General features: G+C 50.0%; 4 protein-coding genes across 4 annotated transcripts; 1 reads left to right on the forward strand and 3 right to left on the reverse strand.

Annotated features, from left to right (window-relative positions):
* Positions 1 to 554: 554 nt before the first annotated feature.
* On the reverse strand, positions 555 to 4,590 carry GGI43DRAFT_236694 (uncharacterized protein). Its single transcript, XM_083200609.1, has 6 exons — positions 3,825 to 4,590; positions 3,715 to 3,740; positions 3,533 to 3,637; positions 2,342 to 3,467; positions 2,145 to 2,276; positions 555 to 1,753 (listed from the first exon to the last, which is right to left on the reverse strand). The coding sequence occupies exons 1-6, from the start codon at positions 4,263 to 4,265 to the stop codon at positions 674 to 676; spliced, it is 2,910 nt and encodes a 969-aa protein (XP_083063836.1). The 5' UTR covers positions 4,266 to 4,590; the 3' UTR covers positions 555 to 673.
* A 6,053-nt stretch (positions 4,591 to 10,643) lies between these two features.
* Positions 10,644 to 12,855, reverse strand: GGI43DRAFT_236837 (choline-phosphate cytidylyltransferase). The gene is made up of 4 exons (XM_083200611.1): positions 11,876 to 12,855; positions 11,449 to 11,799; positions 11,043 to 11,379; positions 10,644 to 10,968 (listed from the first exon to the last, which is right to left on the reverse strand). The coding sequence occupies exons 1-4, from the start codon at positions 12,361 to 12,363 to the stop codon at positions 10,840 to 10,842; spliced, it is 1,305 nt and encodes a 434-aa protein (XP_083063837.1). The 5' UTR covers positions 12,364 to 12,855; the 3' UTR covers positions 10,644 to 10,839.
* Positions 12,856 to 14,594: 1,739 nt separating this feature from the next.
* On the forward strand, positions 14,595 to 19,113 carry GGI43DRAFT_236747 (phosphatidylserine decarboxylase-domain-containing protein). Its single transcript, XM_083200610.1, has 5 exons — positions 14,595 to 15,289; positions 15,353 to 15,397; positions 15,589 to 17,719; positions 17,795 to 18,546; positions 18,613 to 19,113. The coding sequence occupies exons 1-5, from the start codon at positions 15,134 to 15,136 to the stop codon at positions 18,844 to 18,846; spliced, it is 3,318 nt and encodes a 1,105-aa protein (XP_083063838.1). The 5' UTR covers positions 14,595 to 15,133; the 3' UTR covers positions 18,847 to 19,113.
* Positions 19,114 to 22,479: 3,366 nt separating this feature from the next.
* Positions 22,480 to 26,248, reverse strand: GGI43DRAFT_380223 (protein phosphatase regulator GIP3; the record flags this gene model as incomplete). Its single annotated transcript, XM_083202951.1, has 2 exons — positions 22,480 to 23,875; positions 23,940 to 26,248. The coding sequence occupies 2 exons, from the start codon at positions 26,246 to 26,248 to the stop codon at positions 22,480 to 22,482; spliced, it is 3,705 nt and encodes a 1,234-aa protein (XP_083063839.1).
* Between the last annotated feature and the right edge of the window lie 415 nt (positions 26,249 to 26,663).

A 26,663-nucleotide genomic window follows, 5' to 3' on the forward strand; every position in this document is an offset into this window, starting at 1 on the left:
TTGAGAAACAGGACAGCTTGTGGCTTCGGGGACAAGAACAAAAAAACATGGGTCTTTTCGTTTACTACTCTCAGTACGGTATAATATATGGTTAGCACTAGATCGAAACTTAGCATGGTGATGATTACAATATGCGCAGACAGAAGCATTAGAAATGAGATTAAGACAAGTAGGTAAACCTGGAAGCACATAGAAGAGCATACGTATATAATCTATGCATTACAGTCTTATTCCATACGTCTTATCCCATAGAGATTCCAAATGCTGAGGAATTTAAGCTCGAGGCACCAAAATACGTGTAATAAAAATCAAAAACTATATTCGAAAAAAAGCTCTTTGCTATCTTATGCGTCCAATCCGTTTGATATATGCTTTCCATGCCCGCTTCCCTGCTCATGACCCAATGAGCTGCCCACAAATCCCATAAACGCTTCATGCGCCTTGAAAAATACTTAATGCATCCTTCTCTTTAACTAATTAAAACCATTTGCCGGCCGTTATATCCAAATCATGCTATAAAAAAAGAAAGAAAGAGAAGAGAGAAAAATAAATACCACACTCATGTGTATCATAAAGAAGAATGAAATCAAAACAAAGAAACAAATAGATAAAAAGAAACAAAACAAGAATCCGTAAATCAAAAGAAAAGAAAAAAGAAAAAAGAAAAACTTCCCTAAAATCGTCTATAGTTATCACCCTCTTCAAGCTTCTTCAAAACGCCGACGGCATCGGCAAGTAAGATATTACGTCCACCCAGACATTCCTTCTCGAGCGATGCGCGCGCGAGGCTCACAGCGCCAGAACCAATTTGCTTATTCCGCACTGTCATTTCCTCGATCTGGCCGGGTTCCATGCTCGACACGTCAAGCAGCCATTGTATGGCGGCTTTTCGAGTTGGTGCCTTTGTCTCAGTGCGGCTGATACCGATGTGTCCAAAGGCCCAGCAGATGAGAGCACAGACGTAAATGCCCCAGAAGTCGGAAATGTCCTTTTGCTGTGCGCGCTGGAAACGTGGAGGTATAGAGGAGGCGCTTCCATCCTTGCTCGCAAATCTCGAGAGGCCAAGGAATAGATTGAGAGCTCGAGCGGCAAAGGCGGTCGCGACAGCGGCACTGCCAGAGTCTCGCCATTTCTCGAGCTCTTTCTGATGCTCCATGAACTCGGTAGCCTGGAGCACCTTTTTGTTGAAAACCCAGCTGTCGCCGGAGACTGACAGGAGGGTATGCAGCGGAGTATAATGAAGGGCAAGATGTGACATTGCAACTGGTGAATCTGGGAACAGATTCATAATTCTGAAGTGACTCATGCTAATACTTGAAGCATTGTCTAAAAGATCAACCTTTGTAAGAGATTGTCGTTGGGGGAGCTGCAGAACGAATGCGAGCAAAAACAGAGATGCGTCAAAGGCGGGGATCGATGCGATATTAGCAGCAGAAATATGCTCAAGACTCGTCGCTCCGATAGTCTCTGGCATAGCACTTTGACTCATGCGACTCCATTCTTCATAGTTCTGTGCGTCCCACAGATGTAATGTGCCCATTGACAGCGGCACTGGAAGGGTCGCAGGGTCTGTATAGTCCAGGCCCATAATCGCGGTACGAGGTTGTTCCAAATACGACGACGCATGGACGTCAAGCAGGAAACAGGCAGCTAATAGGCGCCTCCTTGATTCCACATGGACCCAAATGTTCCATTGCTGGGAAGGGTCGCACGACTCCATGTTCGATGGGTAAGTAGTTTGCGCGTTGATGACCTGCATTCAAGGTACAAATGAGTAAGATATAAGATGATGCTTTTCGTTTCGCCAGATTTCAAAAGGAGAAAAATAAATAGAAGAAAAATTAAGAAACGATTGTAAAAAGGAGAAAATAAAAGAAGAGAAGAGAAATAAGAAGAAGAAAATTATACAGTAGAGAAAAAAACCAAGTGATATCGAGCAAAAAAATTCAAATGAAATTTTGAAAACATAGATTTTGAAGGGGGGATATGAGATGCTCGCAATCATGCAAGAAAAAGATTTAAGAATCCCAAAAAACAGCATAGCAGAAAGAAAAGAAGACAAAAACAAAACAAAACGCTTTACTTGAGGGCAGAAAGAAACGTCGGTTGATGAACGAGAACCAATAAATCTAGCGAGGACTAACCATTTGGTAGAGTGCCTCAAAGCGAGGCGATTTTTGATATGCCTTCTTGTTCCTTCCTCGGAAGACGGCATAATATTCGCCTAAAATCGTAGCTTGCACAATCGGCCATTCTGGAGCTCCAGAGTCGGTATACTAAATTATGAATGTTAGCTGTTGCTCGTTCATTGTAGTTGATATGATTTTCATGTTTCTCTTACCATCTTTGCCTTATCCATCGCATAGGTATGCAGCTGGTGTCCATTGGAGCGATGTTCCACATGCTCGAGGAATTGAGTGGCGACAGCCGCCATGGCGCACTTGAGTATCTCGAGTTGATCTTCAGGCATATTCGTGGGGTTTTCAAATGTTGGTCTATGGATTATTGGATGCTGAGAATGCACTTTATCCCAGTATACCTCGATGTAAGTTGGAATCATGTCTCGAATTTGCTGGCTTAAAACTGTAGGCGCTGGCATCAAGGCATATAGACCAAGAGCATCTACAGGCTCACGGCCGCTATTGCGAGGATACATCATGCGGTCTACAGGCAGCGCAGACGGAGCTGCGATCAGAGTCTCGCTTGACTGACCCACGATCAGATGTGGCGGGGTTATGCTACGAACTGAAGTATCGAGCATTTGATGCGGGCTGTAGAGACTTGGGGCGTGTTCGTAGGCAGGAAAGGGAGTCCCTATGTTATCCCCGTAGACTGAGGAATAAACTTGCGGAGGGGTAGTAGCGTAAGCAAAGGACATGGCGTAACTGCCATCGGCGATGACGGGGCTTGGGGATGTGGTATATGATGGAATTTGCCCTGTCCATTCGGTGTTGTGAGTTCGACCCGACGAATGTTGAAACTTGGAGCTGCCAGGTGCAGGGGTTGAGTAAGCACTCCCTGAAGCAGTTGATGGAATGCCCGAGCTATCCGTCCAGGTGATGCTTGGTGAAGTAGTTTCAGCCATGCAGAGCTCGGGGACGGGGGGGTTCAAAGCGCTCAATCCAGTAGGACGAGCTTCGTTATAACCAGAGACAACTCTGGAATCCGGCATCTGTACGGCCATACTGGGGTCGACCACACCGATATCTGCCATCTGATATGTGTTCTGTGTATCTCGCATGTGCGGCGATTGCATTACGCTTCCTTGCGGCGTCGACCTGTTGACCGATGACCAGTGGCCAGCGACTACTCCCATACTAGAGGCAGGCGTTGTAGCGGCGGCGACATAAGGAGAGACTGCTTGCATCGAGGGAGCTGGTGGTGAGCTGCTGTAAGGTCGAGCTGGACTGCTGCCAGATCGTCGTCGTCGGGATGAGTCTCGTTTCAGTCTACCTTCTTGTTCGCCACTGATGCTTATATTCAGCACTCGTTCAAGTCGTTGAGGTGATGTTGGAGCAGGTGAGAGACTTACTGCCTTTGCAGATGTCGGTCCAATAGGTCTTTGCGGTGGAACACTTTCTTACAGCCAGAGACTGTGCAAGATAGTTCAGGTGGCTGATGACCCAATTGATGTCGTCTAGAGAGATGAGATGGTGAGTTAGACATTCGATGATGAAAGGATGAGATGACAGAGTGTGTTGAGCAACGACATACCTTAGGTGCTCTGCTCTTGTGAATGTCTTCCAAGTGAAAAGAGAAGGTCTCATGTTAGCATATACCCTTTACAAAACATAAGAGGTAAGAGACGACGATGAGTAACATACCTTTGGTGGTCGACAGGTATCACAAGTATGAACAGGAACTCCCTTCTTAGCTCGACTGACTCTTCCAGTAATGGGCGTCAACTTGACAGGGTGCTCCCCTGAAGAGCCTCCTGGTATGATGGGCCTCATGTTTGCTCCGGTGTAGTATGCTGATGAATGGTTCTGACCCTGCCCATAGGAAGAGTCCATGGAGTCAGTGCTAGTGTTGCTGCGTCGACGGCCTCCAGGATGGTTATTATATCCCAGGGGTTGTGCTGCGGGGTGAATGAGGTGAGGAAGAGATGTTTGGCTGGAGAGATCCACAGGGATGTTATATCTGGGCATGGGGACGGAGAGATCTTGATCGATGGATGTTCTTGAAGTTGGCCTTCGGTCCCTTCTTATGGAGTGAGAGTCGGCGTGGTCGTCTTCGACATTCATAATGTTCCTGAGGCTCCCCATTGTGGATAACCCAGATCAAAGATGAGATGCAGGTTAATAAAGATGAAGGAAGCAGGTACCGGGGAGTCGTGGAGCACAAGAGTCTATCTTAGTATACACACAGCCCAGCCGGCTGCGAGGAGGTACTGCTAGTGCCGTAACGTGAAGAGAAGCTGTAAAGATCATGGATTAAAATGCCGAGTCTCTCTCGAAAAAGAAAAAAAAAAAAGAACGGATAAAAGAGAGCAAGGGTATGTTGGTGGTGTAGGAAAGACAAAAGTGGTCGACAGGAAGTAAACCCGCGGGTTGGGGTGGGAGGAGAGTCGGCGATCGCCCAGCCTCAGCCTCGTTAGTTCACAAAACACCGTCTCCAGTAGGGATACGACGTTGGATGCCTTTCAAGAGACAAATATAGGAAAAGGACAACGCATTACCTGCGGGTGTTGGAGTATGGGAGTATGGCAGTGGTGACGGTAGCGGCAAAGAAAGAGAGAGAGCGCGCAAGTAGTCTACATGTATGTTGATGTGTGGGAGTAAACGGGACCCCGGCGGGCCAACATAGCCGGACTCCCATGGTGAAGCCCTTGGATTCATGATCCCGGTTCCATGACGAGCCGTGGGCTGGCAGCTGAGCTATGGGGTGCATGTAAAACCAGATAAAACGGCAAGGTATGAGTTTCTGTCTCCCAAAGCGGTGTCGACAGCATCAGCTCCCGCGGCGCTCGTACTGGGTACCTGTACAAGTACGTGCAGCCCGGGGGGAATCCAATCCCTCTGGCGCACCCCCATCCCAACTGCTTAGCTATACCCGGTCCGAGGCTGACAGAACCATGTCGGTAGGAGGTACTTGGTGGAGACGCCGCCGCGTGGTTGAGCCAGCCCTGCCCGCGGGAGCGAACGGGCCATGGCTGGGGTAGAAACTAAAATGCTCCGTCCAGATGAGCGCTGCAAATCGTATGCCGGCTGCATACAACTTCATTGGGCGCAGCACAGCAGAGAGGGTGGCGGGCAGTGGAGGGGGTAAGAAAATGTCTGCCTGTCATAAGCAGCGCCATGATTAATGGGTGTTGCGGCCGCGCCAAAGTAGTTGGGCACACAAGGATTCCTGCTATGCCATACATAACTCCATACAATGTGCGTCGTACCGCTCGTAGGGGAAGACATTGGCTTGACTAGACGTGCGCGCCGGAGGATATATTTAGAACGCTGCTTCTTATCGACATGCAGGCCAGGGCGGCGTCCGCCTTCGCTGATCTCCTCTTTGGGCTTCAAGATGCGCGACAGGCTGGATGAACACAGTTGTCCCAGTTTTTCCCGTGGGCTGGTACGACAGGCTTGTGCACGGAATTAATGAGATGTACGAAAGTACATGCTGACTTTGCAAAGGGTAGGGCAGAGCATCGGTCCCGACGGTAGAGAAAGCCAGCAAGGGGGGATCCCAAGGACGGCGCGGGTATGGCGTCAAGGTCCCAGTCCCGCGGCTCCAGCGGGGTTGCTAGATGGGAATGGCTCTCGCTCGGGTCCCTTAACCGTGCACTGCTTCTTCCTTACAGTTCGTGTTAATTCCGGCTGCTGAGGCTCGCAGGCTGTATGAGCAATTGTGAGACATCGCCGTTGCTTCTCGTGAAATGCGCGCTTGGCGACGAATGACAGGGGCAGAAGTCGTTCTTTTTTTTCCGGCGACAACTACCGCTGACAGTAGATCTCGTAGCACAATACCTGCTTGGTCTGCCTGTACTAGTAGAGTACTTGATTCCTTTGCGCAATGCTGGCAGCAGTAATACAAGAGTGAGCGCGTGTGGGCTCTATTGCTGAAGCGAAATCCGACGGCAGTGGGGCCTCTCTCTCTCCCCGACAGGCCAACAGCCACAAAAAGCAAGTCTCCTTGAGCGGTGGTTGGCGCCCAGGGCATCGCGTGAGTGAAACCGGGATTTTCTGAGAGCTGCCAACGTTCACGAGAACAGAGGCGTGTCTTCTGTTTTGCCACCGAGCTGTATTCTCATAGGCCGGCACTGCATTTCCTCTCTTCCGATGCGCGCATCACGTAACAAATTAGACTAGACAAAATACTGTGCGTCACCGTTTGACTAGAAATGGCAGCGCGGTTTGCGCAATGGTTCATGATCATCAGCCGGGGTGTATGCTTCGCCCGTAAACAAAGCTCCCTTTTGCGCATCGGCGGCTAGTCTAGTAGGCCCAAGCCTAGGGGAGACAAGGGTGGGCGAAGAAGGTTTCCCCGTCCGTGTCTTTGGGCAAGCTTTTGGTGTTCCCAGCCCACCGGAGCCACTGGCCAAAGGACCACCTTTCCAAACGCTTACTACGCTCGAAGGATTTGCTGCAGTACCTTGTACAGTAGAGGGCATCGCACTCTTCTATGCTTCCGTTCTAGAAAGGATCCTGCAGTAATACTGACACAGCGGTTTCACACCTCCTCAACCTGCAGGTGATGATGCGTAAGGTTCGTATATCTCGTTAATGCGTATGCGCTGTGCTATGCAAGTGTCCTCATGCCGCCTCCTGCATCGCACAAAATAGCTGCTTTTCCTTGCGCAAAAGGGGGCCTGCGGCTGAGAAGGCATCTGCTAGGCATCGGTCACCTCCGTGCAAGAGCAAGCAACTAGGAAATTTGATGCCCCTCCGAACACGGCTCAAAACTCTTGGGAATATCGGTGAAGTTGCCATGAGCACCTCCTCCCTGCCTTTGACGGTCCCGAAGCGACGAATCACAGCGTGCCTCTGGTTTCAGCAAGGACACCGGGTCTGCTAACGACGTAGTGGCAGCCACCTCTGGCACCTCAGCTGGCGGAGCGCTGCAAATGAAGATGTAAGGATGGCCTAGAGCTGAAAAAGGTCCCCATCTTTCGAGTGTCCATCGTGCGCAGAGCTGACGTCCTGGTGGGCCAGGGGTTTGGTTAACATGCGCACTCCATTCCCTCTAGTGCAATCCCAAGAGAGACATGAGTGATGGACAAGTAGTCTCCGCGTCCACGAGGCCATGGCCCGCTCCCGTGGAGCCCGAGAGTGCCCGCCTTTGTGCTCCGTAAAGGTCAACTAGTTCGCTGTATGGCGATGAGAATTGGTGAAGCCGCCGCCGTCAAACGCAGGAGTGCCGTGCTTGCAGCGACCGCAGAATCCAGTCCGCTGTGGTCAGAACTATAGGCGGTACGGTGCTAATAGCGTCCTTTGGAAGCGGTTCTTTTGCGTACCAAGATCCATAGACCACCGGAACGTCCACATCACTTGATGGGCCCGGGAGGGTGGAGGAGCGAAGGGAGGAGGAAAACCAGCCGTTTGGTTCCTCATACATGCACCGTGGCCAGGAACCATGTCTCTCTTAGTCTCTGCCCTTGGCCTCTGCCTCTTAGTCTCTGCCTCTTAATCTCTACTGTACCTCTACCTCTGCCTTCTGATTCTGTCTGTCTCGCTCTATCCCTAGAGTTTAGTCGCCAGTATAGTCTATGTGCATAGCAGCATCCTTGTAGATCTGGCCAACTCCAATCTCATCTCATCTCAGCCACTCGAAGAAAAGCATCCTTTTCCGCCAACAACCCACGCTCTCTTCGTGTCTTTTTTTCCCTCCGAAGGCCCAAGGACATGAGATGATGAACCAAGCAGGTGGTCGCTAAAGATTTGCGGGCTAACGGGTGAGTTGGGGGCCAGATGAGCTACCAATCCAGCTAGTGCGTCGCTAGTGCATCGCTAAGTACCTACTTGGGTACTGAGTACGGCTTGCGGCAGCAGCTCCCCTTGCCTTATTTCGGAAATGAGAGCAGGAGATGCAAGATACTACAGTGATGGTGCTGGGCATGGCATTCGGTACTGCGGTCAGCGCCCGCTGCGAGTATTACTTGGAGGCGATGTGCCGCAAGGATTCACGCAAATGTCTATTCACCTGCCCTTTGTATGATTACCAAACATTTCGTATGCACTTGGATTACTTTGGATTACCCATCTCATTACTCGCTTCCCGCCAGGAGCAGTAATTCTCGTCGTAATGCCGGCCTCATACCTATCGTGTGGGCAGAGGCATCATCACCAACTTTCCCTGATAGAATCCATCACTCGAAGGCAATTCCCCCACAAGTCATGTGTCGCAGGGGTTTCGGCGAAGGATGTGGGATCAACACACTCGTTTCATCTTTTTTGGACATTCTATGTACTTTGTAGCTTGTATTGGGCACCGCCGGAAGCATTCCGCATCCAGAGGGATTGCATATAGTGGTGGTGGCATCTCCAATGTACGTGATACCTTCACGCTATAGCCTGCAAGTACCCAGTACATGTACCTACGATGCCTCTCACAAACTCGAGCATAGAGTCACCGCCAATGCGACCGCAGCACTCATTTAAAACTGCTTGTCTCAGACATGTCATGAGCCCTGATGCGCAGCTACACGAGAAACAAGTCGCAGTGGTACGAGTGCTGGGAACAATAACAGCTTCCTTGTGGCAGCGGCACGTAGCGGTATTCAGTCCCACGTTTTGCTGCAGGTCTTACTCCAACCTTGTCAATCTTGCCCGCCAGCGCTTATCTCACTGAGAGTTGCTCCGGAGTCGTAGAGAGTGAGGGTAATAATGCGTCTCATCTACAGGGCATTGGCTGGGTTGCTGTGCCGGGAGTGGGTGTGGCGAAGCTGTCCCTCCATATCAGACGATCGACGATGTGGGAAGAAAAAAGAGGACAGGCCCATACAGCGTAGTGCCGTACCTATCACATACAGCATGACATGCTAACCTACCAGGTACGGGACCTAAGCGAGCCAGAATGCTAATTAAGGATTTGGATATGGATACAATAGATTAAAAAGAAAAAGTAGTATTCTTGCCAGGAATACTCTTTCAGATACCTTTGTGAATACTACCTCAGCTTTCTGTTTCCACGAAATGCTACCCTCTTTCATCCCATCCATCCCTCATCTCGGCGCTTACAGTCTGCACGTATTGCAGTAGAGGCGAGAGATTTGGAGACTAAGAGACGTCCTGCATCCCAAATTGGGCTTTAGCCTATGAGACGCGGGATATTTTTAGAGATTCACCCACACCATTTCCAGCAAAGAGGCTACCCACCACACGACGATTTGCGAGCAATGTACCACCGCTCATGCAATGCCGGTGCGGCACATCGCCAGACATGCTACCTCAGAAGAGAATATAGAACCACCTTGCATGTGAGGCTATAGACCTTGCCACGCGAAGCGCGCTTGTTTCGCCTAGAGGACCATCCAACAAAGTAAACCCACACTGCGAATTTCCGTATCCAGAGCACGAGTGGAATTAATAGCACAGCCCAATGCAAAGCATCCATCAGTGCAACCGTTCACAAGCGCTCAGACTACTACCACATCAACTCAGCAACTCATCCTATTCGTCGCTTATACGCGCCGCCCATGCTCAACTCATTTCCAAAGCCTTACGACACAACGAGCAGCGGAAATGTGGATGTCGTCTGAGCCGATCAACGAAACACAAGTCTTCTGAAAATGGCACGAAGAGTGTTGCATCCCGTCGCTAACGCCATAGGGCCAGCCCCTCCCTCTTTCGAATATGCAGATATTGTAATCACTCCGCCGGCCGTCTTGTCTTGTAGGGCTGCTGCTGTATGACTGTACACGCATGCACTTACACGCATGCCTTTCTCACATACCCTGCCGTCTACATCTGCCCATTAACAACGACTATGTCCTTTACAATGTAACGCATCCCACCCCATCCCATCCCATCGGCCATTAGCCGCCGCGATTGTCAAGAATTCACACCCTCATGTTTAGTAGCCGCAAGAAGCAACACCAGAAGCAACCGGACTACCGGAACTTTAAGCGAATATCGTGGGATGAAGAAACGAAACAAAATCTAATATTAGCAACCGGCGGCATACAGCCAGATCCCGTTCTTACATAGCCCTCCTACATCGGACGAAAAGACAGACTTCGGACAAAGGAGAAACAACAACATGACCTGATGAGGATAAGGCTGCATGGTAGTAGCCGTATCGGCATGTTGTGAACCCCCATGCCCGTCATGCCCGTCAATGAGGCTGATCTGTCAGTCGACCGGTTTTGGTTACCACAGAGTCGTAATTGTAAACCTCCGTCACAGCAGCCCTATCAAGTCTGCATTCAGCTCGTCTTCGGCTATCTCCTTCACTTAGCGTCTCTTCGTGTATGTAAGTGTCCCCGAGTCAGTATCAAAGCGAAGCCTCTATAACCAAAGCAGAAAGAGACACCGAGTTAAAGTGCAGCCTTTGATAGAACATTGCATATACGTATACGTAGCCTCGCAAACAAGTGTTTCATATGACAAAAATAGTTTCCATTATACAGTTCCCAATACTACGGAACTCGAATATTGGTATAACGCTCCAGAGTAGATACTAATATTGGAGCAAAAAAATCATATATGCGATTATCATTTTCGGAACCCTAAAACAAAGCCCAACACGCCAACAGTACCACAAATCCATCTATTATCACAAATTGGCTTTCACGTTTCTTCTTTGTCACGTGTTTTGACACCATAACCTTCATTCTCTCGATTCGGAAGCGACATGGCCGCGCACAGTTGCTTTGACATTTGGAGCACTTCCTTGATGCTAAATCTACGCGCGGCTTGCAGCGGCCACCTCATGGTTGTTCTGTTCTGCCGGTCTTCCATTGCCGTCGCTTTCTTCAGAGTCGTCATCGCTGGCGGGGTGGCTATCCGTTACTGTTCTTCGGTTCTTTGACATCTGCAACAACGGAGTCATGTCAGTATGGTGAGGGTAGAGATGGAGAAGGAGAGGGCTATGAGAAGTTGACGAACCCATGATTTCACACCACCAACCAATCCAAGCGCATAACCAGTGATAAACTCTTTCGAGTTTCGTTCTCCAGGCGTGGTGGGAGATCGTGCAATGTCACTTCCTGAGCTATTGAACCGGGCTGGGCTCTGTGGTCGACTGGTGGGCCAGAACTGCTTCAGTTCTCGGCTAAGCTCTTGGCCAGTCGTGGCCCAGTTGTTGGTAATATTCTCACGGAGGTCTTGCACGTGGCGCTTGAGGTCTATCTCATTCTTCTTCAGCCAGCTGACATTGAGCTCCTGGCGAGAAGTGCCACGCTTGAACTGTCGAGTGATGTATTTCTCGTAGTCACGGACGACCCTGTATAGACGTCAAGTCAGCCATTGAATGAAGCAATAACCATGAGTAATAATGTGTGGGCTAGCTCACCTTGTAATGATGCCAGTAGTGCTGACACCTTCCGTTCGCTGAGTAACGAGGAACTTGCCAGCCTTCTTTATGGGTTGATAGATGTCGTCACCTTCGTCTGCGCCGTACGGGATGTCATCGTGGGCGACATAGTCGAGGCGGTGCACGTCGAGGAACTCTGGGGTGACGATCCATGGGCAGTCTTCAATCACTTCGTCTACCCATTTGCAGTGTCGCACGGACTCGGCGCGCTCCTTGGCAGACATGACCGTCAACCCCTTGCGCTTGTGGGTCTCATCGTCGCCAGTGACGCCTACAACGAGGGTCGTGTTAGGGAAGGCCTTCTTCGCTTGCTCAAGCTGGCGCATGTGTCTATCGATCCGGTCAGTACGTCGTCCACTTCAACTTGAACGCAACACTATGCATGTCTCGTCAGTGCAGCACTTACCCAAGGTGAAACAGGTCAAAAACGCCGTCAGCGTATACCCTCACGCTGCGGCCAACTGGGGGGGCGTTTGTCCTGAAACCCACGGGATGCGTGAGTTCGCCAATGGGAGGCGGAGGCATGGTCTTCTTCTTCTCCTCCTCGACATCCTTGGATACGCTCTTCCGCGCTTTTCGACCAACCCTCTCAGCAATGTCGACGCTGGCTTCAGTGGTGTCACTGGGCTCACCGGGGTCGACGACATTGTTGCTGTTGCCATTGTCAAGAACTCGGTCTGAATTGGCCCGTTGTCTCTTGTTAGGGTTCAAGCTCGTGCCATTGGTGGTCCGTCTGGTCTGTCGCGACGTCTCTGGTGCGGTGGTATCGCCCTCCTCGCCCGAGGCATCTCGCGAGGAAGTCTGCAGAGCGCCATCCTGGAGGTTGCGGTCGGCGACGGCGGCAGCGTTTCTCTTGCGCTTGCCGCTGTAGGAGGATCCTGATGGTGATGACATTGTGGCGACGAAAAAGTGATGCTGGGTCGGGCCCCGACGCAGCCTGACGTAGATGCTCTGCTTTTTGCGTGAGCCTCTCGTTTGTTCTGCGGCGAAAAAACGGCTCGCGATAGCTTCTCCAGCTGTGTGAAGCTACCTATCCTAGACGGACATCGACCTGGAGAGCAAAGACACGCTGGTGTAAGGCTTCACTTGTGACGCTCGCGTGCGCAATGTGTGGAGAGAAGGCTCCGGGGAATTGTCGCTGAAAGTTTAGAATTCTAACCGGGGAGCTTGTGATTTTACCCACCTTGGAGGTCGGCACCAAAAATCAAATTTCCCACAGCCCAGCAAGCTGCCCGCACTCCAAAATGACAGGTGGCGTGACCATACTGAAAAGGGGCTATAAATTAATGCCAAAGTAGGTAACGCCGTATTCGGGTCCCAGCAGTTAATTTCTCATATTTATGTGTACTTTTTTTTCCTACTCTACAAAATACTACCTAAACAATGGGCATGAGGCACTATCCTGTACCATCATCCTTTTTTTTCCCGCAGCTCTGGGTCTGGAATGGAGTGGCCGAATCCTTAGCTTAGTTGTTGGGGCGGACTTGGTGCTCGCAGCTCTTCGAATTCCAAGACACCATGCTATCTACTTGGTGCTATAATAGGTTGTATATTCTTGCAATTGGGATATGGATGTCGTGGCAAATTAAATTGATGACATGTACAAGACGAAAAGAGGGAACTTTTGATTCTTCGCCCTGTTATCGATCCAACAAAAGAGCACCCAGTATCTGACAGTACCTATCACGTGCCAGTAGTACAAAGATCTCGATCTTCCTTTTTGCTTCTCCCGCTAGCAAGTCGCCTCAATTGCTTGTCTTGGACCAGGATCTTGCCCCAACAAAGCAGGGAAAATCGTTATTTCATTTCCCCATCACTGCTGCACAGACGACAGACTATTGAGCATTACTGCGGATACGAGGCGCTGCAATAGGGGGTTTTAGTGGGATATCCCTTCACATGTTGCTCTCCAAGGATTAAAGGAAATGCTAGTAGTATACGAAGTAGTATGCACTGGTCTTAGTGGCTTTTCACGGTGCTCCGCTTCATGCTTGGTCAGGAGTTTCACAAGGCTGTGGCAAACTGCTTTCATCATTCAGGGTAAGATGAGCATCGAGTGAGCATCGACGGGTGCTGGGAAACTTAAATATTACCTACTATGTAGAGTTATTCGTCAGTCTTGGCATTGACGATGGGTGCTACGTCATATGATTGACATGCATATTATTTTTATCATCTTTGTCTTGGAGATTAGTGGTGCTACTAAAATGGATCAGACGTTTCTATTTCAGTCATAGATGAGATGTACAGCTTCCATTCCATACGTGCTGCTGACGCAGAGAACGCTCTTATTACAAATATCGTCCCTGGTACGTCTCTTACTGAGTCGTTTTAGCATTGTAAAATAAACATAGGTACCTTATGCACTATATAATAGCAGCCTGATGCATATATAAAAGTCCTCCTTTGCACGCTATTGACGCTCGTCTGCGCTTAGCTACTACTAGTACCACCTGCCTACCCCAGACTGATTTGCTGCAGATTCTTGCGTCAGCACTCAACCTGATAGGACCAAAGCATGGCTGCCACGAAGAGGAAGTGGGATCTGTCTTAGACACTGCATACAAGTACATACTGGTCTGCATGCTGTATACTATCGGCCCGCCCGTCGAAACCCTTATCGTAGCCTTCACACAAGCGAGTGCGAGTGCGAGGGAATCCTATGCCTCACGAAGACGGCGCATCACTACATCGTACTGCTAGCAGGAGCTGCATTATGTGAGAGATATATTGGTGAAACAAGGCGCCTCCATGTGCCTTCTGTCTCGCGCAATCCGATGGGAGCTATTGGCTCGGGCTGTCAGTAATTAAAAGTCCGCAGTAACGCCACTCAAGGTTTTCCGTATCTGCATGTGCAAATATATCCCCTCAACCGGCGAGTAAGGAGAGTGCCGTTGGCTACAGCTGTGGTGCGACTGAGACACCGTAGCTAGATCACGTCAGAAGGGTCTGGCCAACCCCAGAAGCTGAGCAGTAGCTCCAACAGTATAAGCTGGAGCAACCAGACACTGTGGTTTAGAGATGCGGATGACGTCGCTATGAAACCGGGCTGCCCTCGCCGCATCGTCAGAGGCTCGGACTCTGCAAACTACTGCTTTGGCCACGCCTGGTTACTGTGAACACACGCAAGAATCCTTCATCAGAGTTATCGTCAGTGCAGCCCTTTTTCATTTTTTGGCTGGGGTTGTTGTATCTAGCCAGAGTAATCCCGAGGCCCGGCCCTTGAGCCGCTTGGTATCCATCCAAATGGATATTTGGCTTCTGCCAACATGCGCGCGCTGCATGACCGTCTCGCTTCTTAATAAAGTGGAGGCGGGACCCCGGGGCGGTATCGAATAATAAACGAGGCCATCCGGAGGCTGATGTTATTTAGCTAATTTCACAAGCGGTGGCCTCTCAGCCGTTCATAATAAAAGGGAATCGCCAACATTCTTTGCGCTGCTGCAAATCCTCACTAAAGCGCCCCTAGCTGGAGTACACGACTCGGGAGCTTTGTAGCACAGTGCGCCTCCAACTGTCGTTGCCATCGCCAGCACAGCCCGCCGCCAACCAGCTTCCATAGCGCTTGCTTCGGGGCCCTCCTCTCCCTACAAATCGACGATCACAAGCAACTTGGACGTGTGTAGCTCTCTGCCCACCCAAGCTTGCACAAGCTCCGCCTGCCATGCGTATCCTCCCGAATCGTCTGCTCTCCTCCTCTCCATCTCCATCTATAGGTGCGAATTCAAGAAGCGAGAGCCCAATGCGACCAAAGAACGACGGCTCTGGCCTCATGGGAGGCCCAGCCTCTGGACTGGCCCTCAAGGTTGTCATCATGCGGGTATGGCCATGGCTTCGCAGCCTCAACGAGAGTGGTACTGTGCTAAGACGTGAGGCTTCATAGGCAAGGAATCTGGCAGCAAAGGACCGTAGCGGGACCTCGGATCCGGTAAGTACAAGTGGCAGGAATACCTTCATAATTGCGACTTTATCACGAGCTCAACCAAGGCGCATAATTGAGGAGATAATCACCGCAATTTGCCTGACTCCCTCCCCTCAATGCTTTGCCTTTGCACAGCCAACACACCGCATATTTCAGCTATGAGCAGCAGCTTACAAACTATTTGTTCGTCTTTCTAGTATCTCGTGGTTACGCTTGGCGACTCCCGTGTTGTCACCCACTCCGTCCCCAAAACGCTGAATCCCGAATGGAATGTTATCGAAGAGCTGCCCATCAACTCTGTACAAAGTCTGGTGCTCGATGTCATATGCTGGGATAAAGACCGTTTTGGCAAGGATTATCTTGGAGAGTTTGATCTAGCGCTCGAGGAGATCTTCCAAAACGAACTTCCCGAGCAAGAGCCGCGCTGGTTTCCCCTCAAGAGCAAGCGTCCCGGCAAGAAGACGAGTATCGTATCCGGCGAGGTGCAGCTCCAGTTCACTCTGCTTGACACCACAGACCCTACCCTCTCTCACCAGCAGCTGTTTGAGAAGTTCTATGCTCTTGTTGGCTCGGTCCCTGTCGGCTCGTCCCGAAATGTCACACCAACGGAGACCCCACTACTATCCCCGAGCGGGACAACGCGATTGGGAGTCACATCATCCCACGACGAGGATGACGATGAAGACGATCTAACTGAGCTCGAGGAGGACATTGGCGATGATGCCGAAGATCCCTCCAAACCAGAGACTGCCGAGAAGCGCCGGCGGCGACTCCGCATCAAAGGCCTGAAGAAGAAGAGAAGACAGAATCCTTACGCTTTTACCAATGGCGACTCTGATGTTGTGGGAATCATCTACCTTGAAGTCTGTAAGATCACGGATCTTCCACCAGAGTCCAACTTGACCCGGACAGGTTTCGATATGGATCCGTTCGTTGTAGCATCTCTTGGCAAGAAGACGTACCGCACAAGGCGGGTTCGACATAACCTCAACCCAGTCTTCAACGAGAAGATGATTTTCCCCGTCCAGGGCCACGAGAAGCAATATTCATTCGCTTTCACGGTCATTGACCATGATAAATACTCTGGCAACGACTTCATCGCCTCTTGCAACCTGCCTATTCAGACTCTTATAGAAAAAGCGCCACAGGCAAACCCGGAAACAGGGTTGTATGAGGTCCGAACTCCAGAGCCAGGGCCATTACCGGCCCCAGTTGCCACAAAATCTCGCCTCCAACGTCTTGGAGTGTCTCGTTCTTCGTCAACATCAAGCCTAAGCAAGATGATGCGATCACAAGGGCCACCTCCTCGATCTGTTCCCTCAAACGGCGACGGAAGCGGTCCACAATCTAGTAGTACATCATTATCACCCGCGGATGCTCTCAACAACTCCGTCGTTGAACCACCATCGGAGATGGATACGGAAGATATCGATTTCGTAGAGTACTCTGTACCATTGAAGATGAAGAACCTGGACAAGTGGGAAAGCAAGCACAACCCAATTATCTATCTCAAGGCCAAGTATGTGCCATATCCAGCTCTCCGCCAGCAATTCTGGCGAGCGCTATTAAAACAGTATGACACAGACGAAAGTGGTCTCATTAGCAGGATCGAGCTGAGCACAATGCTTGATACTCTGGGTTCCACCTTGAAAGATTCCACAATCGACAGCTTCTTCCAACGCTTCCCCCACAAGGCTGCTGACAATGAAGACTCATGGGAGCTGACCTTTGACGAAGCCGTCCTCTGTCTGGAAGACCAGCTGCAAGCCAAGAGCCGATCGGGACCCAAGACTCCTACTTTGGACGTCAAGAACCTCAGCCTCTCTAGATCTGATGATTCGGTCGGACAGCTGAGCTCTGAAGGCTCAGGAGATTCGACGCCTCAGATTATGGTCGAGCCACCACCAGAGGCCACCACGCCAAACGACGAAGGGGAAGAGGGGTATTTTGACAGAGAAGATAGCAAGGAAGAACACGTTGTGGAGATTCGAGAGTGTCCCATCTGCCATCAACCTCGTCTCAACAAACGCAGCGATGGCGATATCATCACACACATTGCTACATGTGCTAGTCAAGACTGGCGCCAAGTCAATACTGTCCTCGCGGGAGGTTTTGTAACGGCTAGCCAAGCGCAAAGGAAGTGGTACTCAAAAGTCATCACCAAAATATCCTATGGTGGATACAAGCTTGGTGCCAACTCGGCAAATATTCTGGTTCAGGATCGCCTCACTGGGCAGATTAACGAGGAGAAGATGAGTGTTTACGTGCGACTGGGCATTCGACTCCTTTACAAGGGCCTGAAATCGCGAGATATGGAGAATAAGCGCAGTAAGTGACCCATTGGTTAATCTTAGTAAGGTAACAAGAAAGATTCAAGCATTTGACTGATAATTGAATCTTTAGTTCGGAGAATGCTGAAGAATTTGAGCATCAAGCAGGGCAAGAAGTTTGATGACCCTGCTTCGCGAGACGAAATCGAAAAGTTCATCGACTTTCATCGACTTGACATGTCTGAGGTGTTGTTGCCGATTGAAGAATTCAAGAATTTCAACGAATTCTTCTATCGTGCGCTTAAGCCTGGAGCCAGGCCGTGCTCAGCGCCGGATAACCCTCACATTATTGTCTCGCCGGCGGATTGTCGAAGCGTTGTCTTCAACCAAATCACACAGGCGACCAAAATTTGGGTCAAGGGCCGCGAATTCAACATGAAGAGGCTACTTGGAGATGCCTACCCTGACGACGTCTCACGATTCGAGAATGGTGCTCTGGGTATCTTCCGACTGGCCCCTCAGGATTATCACAGATTTCACATTCCCGTGGATGGTGTCATGGGTAAGCCTAAGACCATTGCCGGCGAGTATTACACGGTCAACCCGATGGCGATTCGTTCAGCATTGGATGTTTACGGCGAGAATGTGAGAGTGCTTGTGCCGATCGACAGCGAGGTCCACGGGCGGGTCATGGTTATCTGTGTCGGTGCCATGATGGTGGGCAGCACAGTTATTACACGCAATGAAGGCGAGCGTGTGCGTCGCGCTGAGGAGCTTGGCTACTTTGCATTTGGTGGCAGCACATTGCTGGTGCTATTTGAACCCGGTAAAATGCGATTTGACGATGATCTCGTGGATAACTCTAACGGAGCTCTCGAGACATTGGTAAGTCTTTTTTTATTCACTTTGAAAGTCGGCAGACAGATTGCTTACATTGTATATTTCTTGCAGGTTCGAGTCGGCATGTCAGTTGGTCACTCACCCAACCAACCTCAGTGGACACCAGATATGCGGAAGAATGATAAGGACATTACGGAGGCAGAGAAGCAAGATGCGAAGCGACGAATCCAGGGCAGCGTGATGATGGGAGAGGAGTCGCCCGGAGACAGCGGCGATGATGGCCGAATCAAGAAGAGAATGTCTCTCCCACCCACTGTCAACACGATGGCAGCATCATCCCTGTAGTAAGGGATGATGAGGATGGACATCATCGTGCCCTGGTTAGAATTATGAACGGCTACTGTGCATTGGGGTTGCGAGATCATTGCTGTCATTGGATACAACTTGCATGGAAACTTCAGGGTTATGGGACATTAGCATGTTTACTAGCAGATTACAACATGGCGCCTCAGCAGCATACATATGAGCCTTTGTTTTGAAACTTGAAGGAATAATTTATTTCTCGATGCTAAAACTCCCTAACCGTAGGGGACGATGCCCTTTCCCAAGTAAACTAAACCGAGTCGGATGAGAGATATAGAGATGATGGAGTATAAGGACACGCCCAGAACTCGCAGTAAGACATATATCATATCATGTCTTGTTGAGAAACGGAAAAACCAAATCTGAAAGTCGGATTGAAAATGACACGTAGAGAGGTAGCATGGCAGCTGCACGGTGATGCCCGTCTACCAGAAGGGGCTAATAATGGCGACTCCTGGTAGTGAGATTTCCATCGCGAAATGCCGGGTATGATGATTAATATGAGATAGAAATTCGATGATGCAAAAACAGTTTGATCCCCCTTCCCCCCCTGAGAAACGAAATCGCCAAGACACTTTGAGAAAAGACAAAAAGAAACCACATAGAAACTCTTTTCAAGTCATGACTGGACACGCCCATCAATGCCTAGGAGGCGAAGACGACAGGGACGATGAACTTGACGAGTTGGACGATGTGCTTCCTCTCCGCTCAGAAATCTTCTCGGGCGTGGGAGAGCGAGACGGCAGTAGGATGGGTGAAGTTGAGGGTGCGGCTGACTTGACTGCTTCTGTCGAGGCGTTTTGACGGCGAGACTGGTTCCATGATGTGTAGAACTGGCGGCACAGGTGTGCGGACATTGTGTATGTGGGAGACATTTTGTTGTGTGTGAGTTTGGGAGGGAGCCTGCGAGAGGGAAAGAGGCTGGCTGTGAAAAATAGAAGTGTGTGTAAAAGGGGGGCCTTTTTGGTGTGAGATTTATCGTATGTTCAGTGTAAGACCGTTGGTGGTGCACTGCTGTCTTGTCTGTAGTGGTGTATTTTGGACGAGTTTTTGGGCGAGATGTTCCAAACAGGAAGGAAGACGGAAAATAAGTAGGAGAGGAGAGGAGGAAAAATAAAAAGGAAAAGAAGATTAGGAGATTAGGAGAGAAAAAGGAATTAAGTAGAATGTGAAAGGAAGCTGTTTAAGAAAGCTGGATGAGCCCATCAGCTAGGCCGCCTAGTCATTATTAATAAAGTGTAATACGGAGTACTCCGTTTATTTAACCCCATGTTGAGCGGCAAGGACTTTGTCGCGTGTACTGTGGGCTTTTTTTTTTTTTTTTTTTGCCTACCAACACATGGACTATTACCTATTATTTCTTTTTATTTCAGTATTGCTTTAGTTGGAAAATTTACTTTCTCCTTTTCCCCTTTTATGAGCTGTCTGGCTTTTTTTTAATCCGGCGTATTTGTGGAGGTTAAAAAAAAAAGAGACAGAGTGAAAAGGCAGAGACAGTACAAAGTACACTTCTGCGTACCTTGATGTACAAGACACAGTGGTAGTATTAGGCAGCATACACTACACTATCCCATCACGACAACAAAGACCCAGAAAAGGTAATATAACTGTACTTGATCGTCTACATCCCGCAAGCACACAATTCGCCCAGAAGAGAAGGCCCTGCGGCCGATCTACGCAGGTACCCTCCTTGTACCTTGAGCAGAAGACCGATCCGGCACGTAGCCATGGCAGATTACCAGGTTTAACAGCCCGCCAAAAGGGAGTATACTACTAAGAGGCAGAGCAAAAAAAAAAAAAAAGAGGAAAAAAAGTTGCGAGCAGGTAGCCACACACAGAGTCACATCACCTCATGGTTGCGTTAAAAGTCGTTCCACCGCCAGGGGGTCTGGGGGAAGGAAAAAGAATAAACAATTAAGAGAGTTGGCCAATCGGCTGCTCGGGATGGGGCGGGACTGCCTGTTTAGGATGCAAAAACTACTGGTTTTGGCGTAAGCTGCTTTTATTCGTTTTGAGTCACGTAAGCTGGAGTCTTTTTTGGCATTGTGTGGAGCGTGTCGTTATATCATACCCAGCTGATCCCCCTTTGGTGCCTATTTTGTAGTATTTTTTATCCATCACCTTTTTATACATTCCTGCTGCGCCTTGACCACGGCGTGGTGCCTCGTAGGATTTGCATTGTGCATCTTCATCTTACACAGTCGACTCGCTTAGAGAAACGGTGTGGGATTGTCGTACTCGTAGTCGGCAATAAGGGGGGATCTGCCACCGAGCCATTGTAACATCATATTTCACTGTATGTAGGTACATTTTTCCCCAACACTGGAATTAATGCAAGACCATATAATATTACTATACGCAAACTTGAGTCGCAAACCATAGAGTGCCACCCAATAGTGCTAAAACATATCACACGATCCCCCTAAAATGATGCAACGCCCCCCGTCGAATTCGCGAGTTTGCCGTCCAATCACCTCCCGTCTAATTCTGCTGACCTCTCTTTTCCTTGGGGTGGCGGAAAATGGGCTGGGGTGGCCTTGGTCTCAGCCACCGGGCTGGTTGGGTAAATGCTCTTCCTTTCATTTCAGCTCTGTGCTAGATAATACCTTGCTGGATAATTCTAGCTTTCGTCCGAAATACGGACATGACGGATGTGGAGGAAAAGGGGATAGAATTGTTCAGTAAGCATAGTTTGGTGGCGGTGTTGTGTGTCAACACATGACTGCTTAGCGTGGCTAGCTTTGGTGATGTAAGTCAACGGCAGTGAGTCGCGGCTGAGAAGCTGCCTTGGACGTAGCTTGAGCTGCCTAGCAGCAGTATTGTATTCGCTGTATGACGCATCAATAAGAATGACGAAGTGACCGAAGCAAGTTGTCTACTTTTCATCTTACAGATATGTGTCATCAAACAACTTCACAAGAATGCACACGACTCAGCAAGTCTAGCTGTAATCACAACATTGCCAAATAGGTATGCTTTATTAATAACCACTATTCATACACGATAGCTGTACTCAGTCCAATCGTTTTCGAACCCTAAAACTATTCCTAACCTTTACGTATACTCTGTTGTTCTGTTGTTCCAAATCACACGAGAGAAAGAAAGAATGAAGAAAGAATGCCAACTTTTCGTATGCTTTTTGTACGGGGCAGAGGACCAGATACCAATATCCATCTCACCATGCAGAAAGAAAGAAGGGCAAAAAATGCTAGACAAAGTAATAAAATATTTCCATAGTGATAACTCTTAATCCCATTCAGATTCCTCCCTCCTTGCCGGATACACATACACACGCCTGATAAACCCAATCATACCCAATGATCAATGATCGATAATCCACTAAAAAAATAACAACAAGAAACTCCTTCCTCAAAGGAAAGATAAAAAGAGCGCCGTTGCCATGCATTTTTGTCGCTAGTAGCAATATCCAAAAATTTCAAAACGCAACTCTTCATTTCTTCAGGTAAAGACAGATGAGAGATGAATAGAAAGAAAATGCAAAGAAAAACAAATCATAGGTAAAGCATGTAAAAAAAAAAATCTCGTAGAGACGTGTAAGGAAGAGGGAGGAGAGTCGCTAGGATAGTATCGTGTGCGAACCCTTGCGACATCGTCTTAGTCTGCAATGGCGCTTTCGTCATTTCGAGCAAGTTGTGGCCTCTCTCCATTCTTTTCGGCTCCCGGCAGATTAATGTTTGCCCGGGCCTTGCCTTGTGCTTCCACAAATCTGTCCCAGTATTCGGGGTCGCTATCTTTCAATGCTGCAAACAGCATATCCTTGTGGTCCTTAAAGGCTTGAACGGCGCCCTTCTGCTTGGCCAATTCCAAGAACTCACCACCGACATCGTCTGCCAGATCGGATAGCACACGCACGTGGTTGGGGTCATTTTCCACGTCGTCGAGGGTGGAGAGTAGGTTGACATGGTCGGTGATACCGGATCGGAATCTGTGGCCGGCACGGTGAACGCGACCTTCTTCCTCGGCCAGCTTCCTGCCCAGAATTGAGTTGCTACGCGAGAGGGGTCTGGGCTCACGAAGTTCACCCTCTTCTTCCACGTCTGAGCCAACTGCCACCGCATCATCCCCAGCAGGCGGCGACGATGATAATACCTCCTTCTCCCCTTGAGCTATCGGTACATGGGCTACTGCATCCTCAGGATGCTCGCGAGTATCAGGGTACTCGTCTTCGAATCGTTTGATGATACCTTGCAGCGTATCGTCCAAGAATGTCAGCTTCCGCAGGTTCAACTCATCACTCGGGTTAGCTCTAGCTTTATTCAGTGCTGGCTGGAGACGAAGACGGATCTTGCGAGCGCCGGCCAGCAAGTGTTTCGAGAAATCTTTGGCCTTGCCACCAGTCTTAAGCCTGGGACCGATAAAAGGCTCTTCGTCCGTAGAGCTAAGCTCCCGAAGGAATTCACCAGACGCCCGACGGGATTCGTCACCGCGGTTCTTGAGGCAGCAAGCAAGTGCTTTGACCACACCTGTACCGCCAATGACGTAGTCTTCGTCAGGCCCTGAACCATCGTCTTCTGGATCATCCTGGAACAGGACATCCTGGCCGACGAGATGTGCTAGCACATCAGGATAGGAGGGGAGTTTGCCATCGACAGTCTCCCCCTTTGCCTCGGCGAGCGCCGTAGTCACTACCTTGTTGATCTCGACATCATGCAGATGCTCAATGTTTTGCAAGCAGTAAGCCACAACTTGCTTTGCCATCGCCTTGACAATTTCGCCAGAGTCTTCACTGGGAACTTCGATATCCACGCATATCATGCTCCTAGACAGCCTTGCGGCAGCCATCAGCGATGCATACAGCGCGCAGGCTTCCTCTTGAGCTTCCTCCGTCTTGGCGTTGGTCAGTGCCATAATTTCGGGGTTTCCGAGAAGACTAAGGTGGCAAAGGTGTTCAGCTTCCGGTACAACTTCGACGATTGCAATGGCTTGCTCGGATGTCATGCCGACATCCGACAGGTGAAGCCGTTTGAGAGTCTGCATTTTGGGTAGATATCTACAGCTGCGTTAGCTCTTTATTCGTCTTTCTCATAAATGATTCAAGTACCATGGAATCTTACCTTCTGAGTAGGCCAACGGCGTTGGGTGTTGACTGGAAAAGATCATGGTTGTGCGAAAGGTCAATGAAGACGAGATTTTGTAGCTTGGCCAAGATGGGCAAAATCTTGCAGAGAGTCGAGGGGTTTATGTTGCAATCAGACATGCTCAACGCCCATAGTGGATCAGTCTCCTTGATTGACGAGGCAATAACATCCATGTGCTCCTTGAGATCGATTCCACCTAGATCAAGCCCTTCGCATTTCCCAGATTTAAGATATCTTACCACATGCTGAGCGCCCTCCTCGTCGAGAGGGTTGCGAGCCATACCGAGCCGTTTGATGCCACACTTAATCACACCGTCTATGATCTTGCCAAGTTGCTCCATACTAGGTTCAGTCTCGCCAATACTAAGCATCTCGAGAGTGGATCCGGTTGGGCGATTTGCGAGAGCCCTGGAAAAGATGTCTCCTATGGTAAGAGGGAGATGGACGCCATTCTGAAGAGCGGCGTTGGCGTTGGCGGGTGCTTGACGAGGGAATGGAATGCAAGCGAGGTCGAGGTACTTGAGCGACCGGCACTTGTAGATGAAGAGCGAAATGTGCTTCCAGCCATCCGGCCCCAGCTTGTTTTCTTTCAACACAAGTCTCTCAACCACTCCACCCATTTCCACAGGGAGGAACTTGGATTTCCTGCGCTTTGACGGCTCTGCGTATTTCGCCGCCAAGAGGCCAGCAAGAATGACCCGAACGCCTTCATCAGTAAGCCCGCTGTTCTGCAAAATAACTTCTTTCACGGGCACAACAGCAAGATAATCGCCCAGTGTGATGAGGTCCTGCAGCTGCATGAAGTAGCCAGTTAGATCTATTTTGTTTATGGAGCCATTGGGTAAAACGTTGTTGGTATCGCTCAACTGCTCGGTGATTTTCTTAAGAATGGGCGTTTCGCGAAGTTGACAGCATCTCCGATAGATTCTGACCGGGCATGTCACCGGCAATGTCGTTGGGTATTTGCCATTGAGCAACTCTAGAGAGCCAGCGGTGTCATAATGAATCTCTATAGGAATGAGTCCGCTTTCTTCGGCAAGTCGTCGCCTCTTTTCTTTTCTGGCTTTTCGTTCCTCTTCGCTTCGCTTCTTCTTTTCCTTCTTTCTTGTTGTGTCCTTTGGAGCGGCATTTGAGTCGTCTGGGCTGTCCGTCTCCTTTGCGCCATTGGTCATCGGCTTGGTTTCCTTGGCCTCGGCTGCTTCGCGAGGTTTTGCCTCGGCAGTGACACTCTCTGTTGAGGAAGAAGAGGCTTCTTTTTGCGCTTCGGCAGTTTTGGGATTCTTCAATGCCTCCCCTTCGCCCTTTTCGCTCAACTTTTTCTTCTGAGCAAGGTCGGAGATTGCTTTAGGCTCTGGCTCGCCATCTGCATATTTTGGCATGGGTGCAATCTCAACATCAACGAGGAATGACACCCGTCTCAGCTTGTTATCCTTCAACTCCGCAATAGGACACCTCTCTCGGCCACGATCCACATTCAAAACGCGGCGTTCCACCAATCCGTGATTGATCTTGCCAGTGGGGCCAAGGGGACCGCCTCCTGATGAAGAAGACAGGCGGCGAAATACGCCGAGCAGTCCAGCCTGGCCGGATTTCGGTGGGGCTGGCGTGTACGGCTCGTCTCCTTCCGGCTTGAGTCCATGCTGGAGAACCGCGTTCTTGGTTGGCGTAATCTTTGGAACGGGAGGATCCGAATTTGCTGGGGGCGCTGGTTGGTTTTGTTGCGGAAGCGGCTGCTGGGGCTGTTGCTGTTGAGTATGGCCAAGGAGATGGCCATTTCCATTTGCTTGAGGGGCTGCTGAGCTTGAGAATTTGGCTGAAATATTAGAGAACCATGAGTTGCGTCGGTGAGGTGGTGTCGCGCTAGAGCTGTTCTTCTCACCAACCGAGCCTGATCGGGAGAGACGCCTGGCGTTGCTTGAGCCATTGACAGGAATTGGCTGCGTTTGGCCAGTGGGTTTCCCGTTCACTTCAGGCTTCCCATTGGTTTCAGGCTTGGCCTCGGTTTTCTCTGCAGTTGATGAAGGGCTCAGCTTGGGCGGGGGATCGCTGGGGACGCTTCGTGGTTGCACAGTGGTAACGGGGGATTTAGTAGGTGCGAAGACTGCCTTGTTGAATTTATCTATGCGAATTGTTAGTTTCCAATGTCCAATATCATCATCTGTCAAGCAATCATCATCGCGCCGCTGGGATTTTGAACAGGCGGGCGGCGAAAGGTGGCAAAGCGACATGCCTTTGGGCGAGCCCTGCGTCATCCAACTGACGTCGACGCCATGGACTTGTTCCATGTTGGAGGGTTTACGCGACGCTCGCTCGCGGTTGGAGAGACTGTGAGCGACGATAAATGATGCAGCGTTGTGGAAATGGGCGGAGGAGGGAGTAAAATAAGAGCGGCGAAAGGAGGGCCTATAAGATGTGGTTAAGGTATGATTACAATATCAGCCTCGACTCGACGGAAGCCCCGTGGCTGCTCCAGCTGCGAGCGATCTAGGCTGGGGTAAGGCGAAAAGATGGGGGGGGAGCGCGAAAAAAAAGACGTCAACTAAGCCCGCTGGAGCAGTGCTATCACTAGTAGCACCCACTGTAGGGAGAGACCTGGCAGGCCAATAGCGGGGTAGATCCAGTAGCAGGCCCTCTGCAAGGGCCCCTCTGTGCAGCCGCTCGATAGTCTGGCCGGCCCTTCTGCGCCCAGTAAGCTCGCCG

This window comes from Trichoderma evansii (assembly GCF_050947405.1).
Source record: "Trichoderma evansii strain SZMC 28006 chromosome Unknown GGI43scaffold_3, whole genome shotgun sequence".
Lineage (NCBI taxonomy): Eukaryota > Fungi > Ascomycota > Sordariomycetes > Hypocreales > Hypocreaceae > Trichoderma > Trichoderma evansii.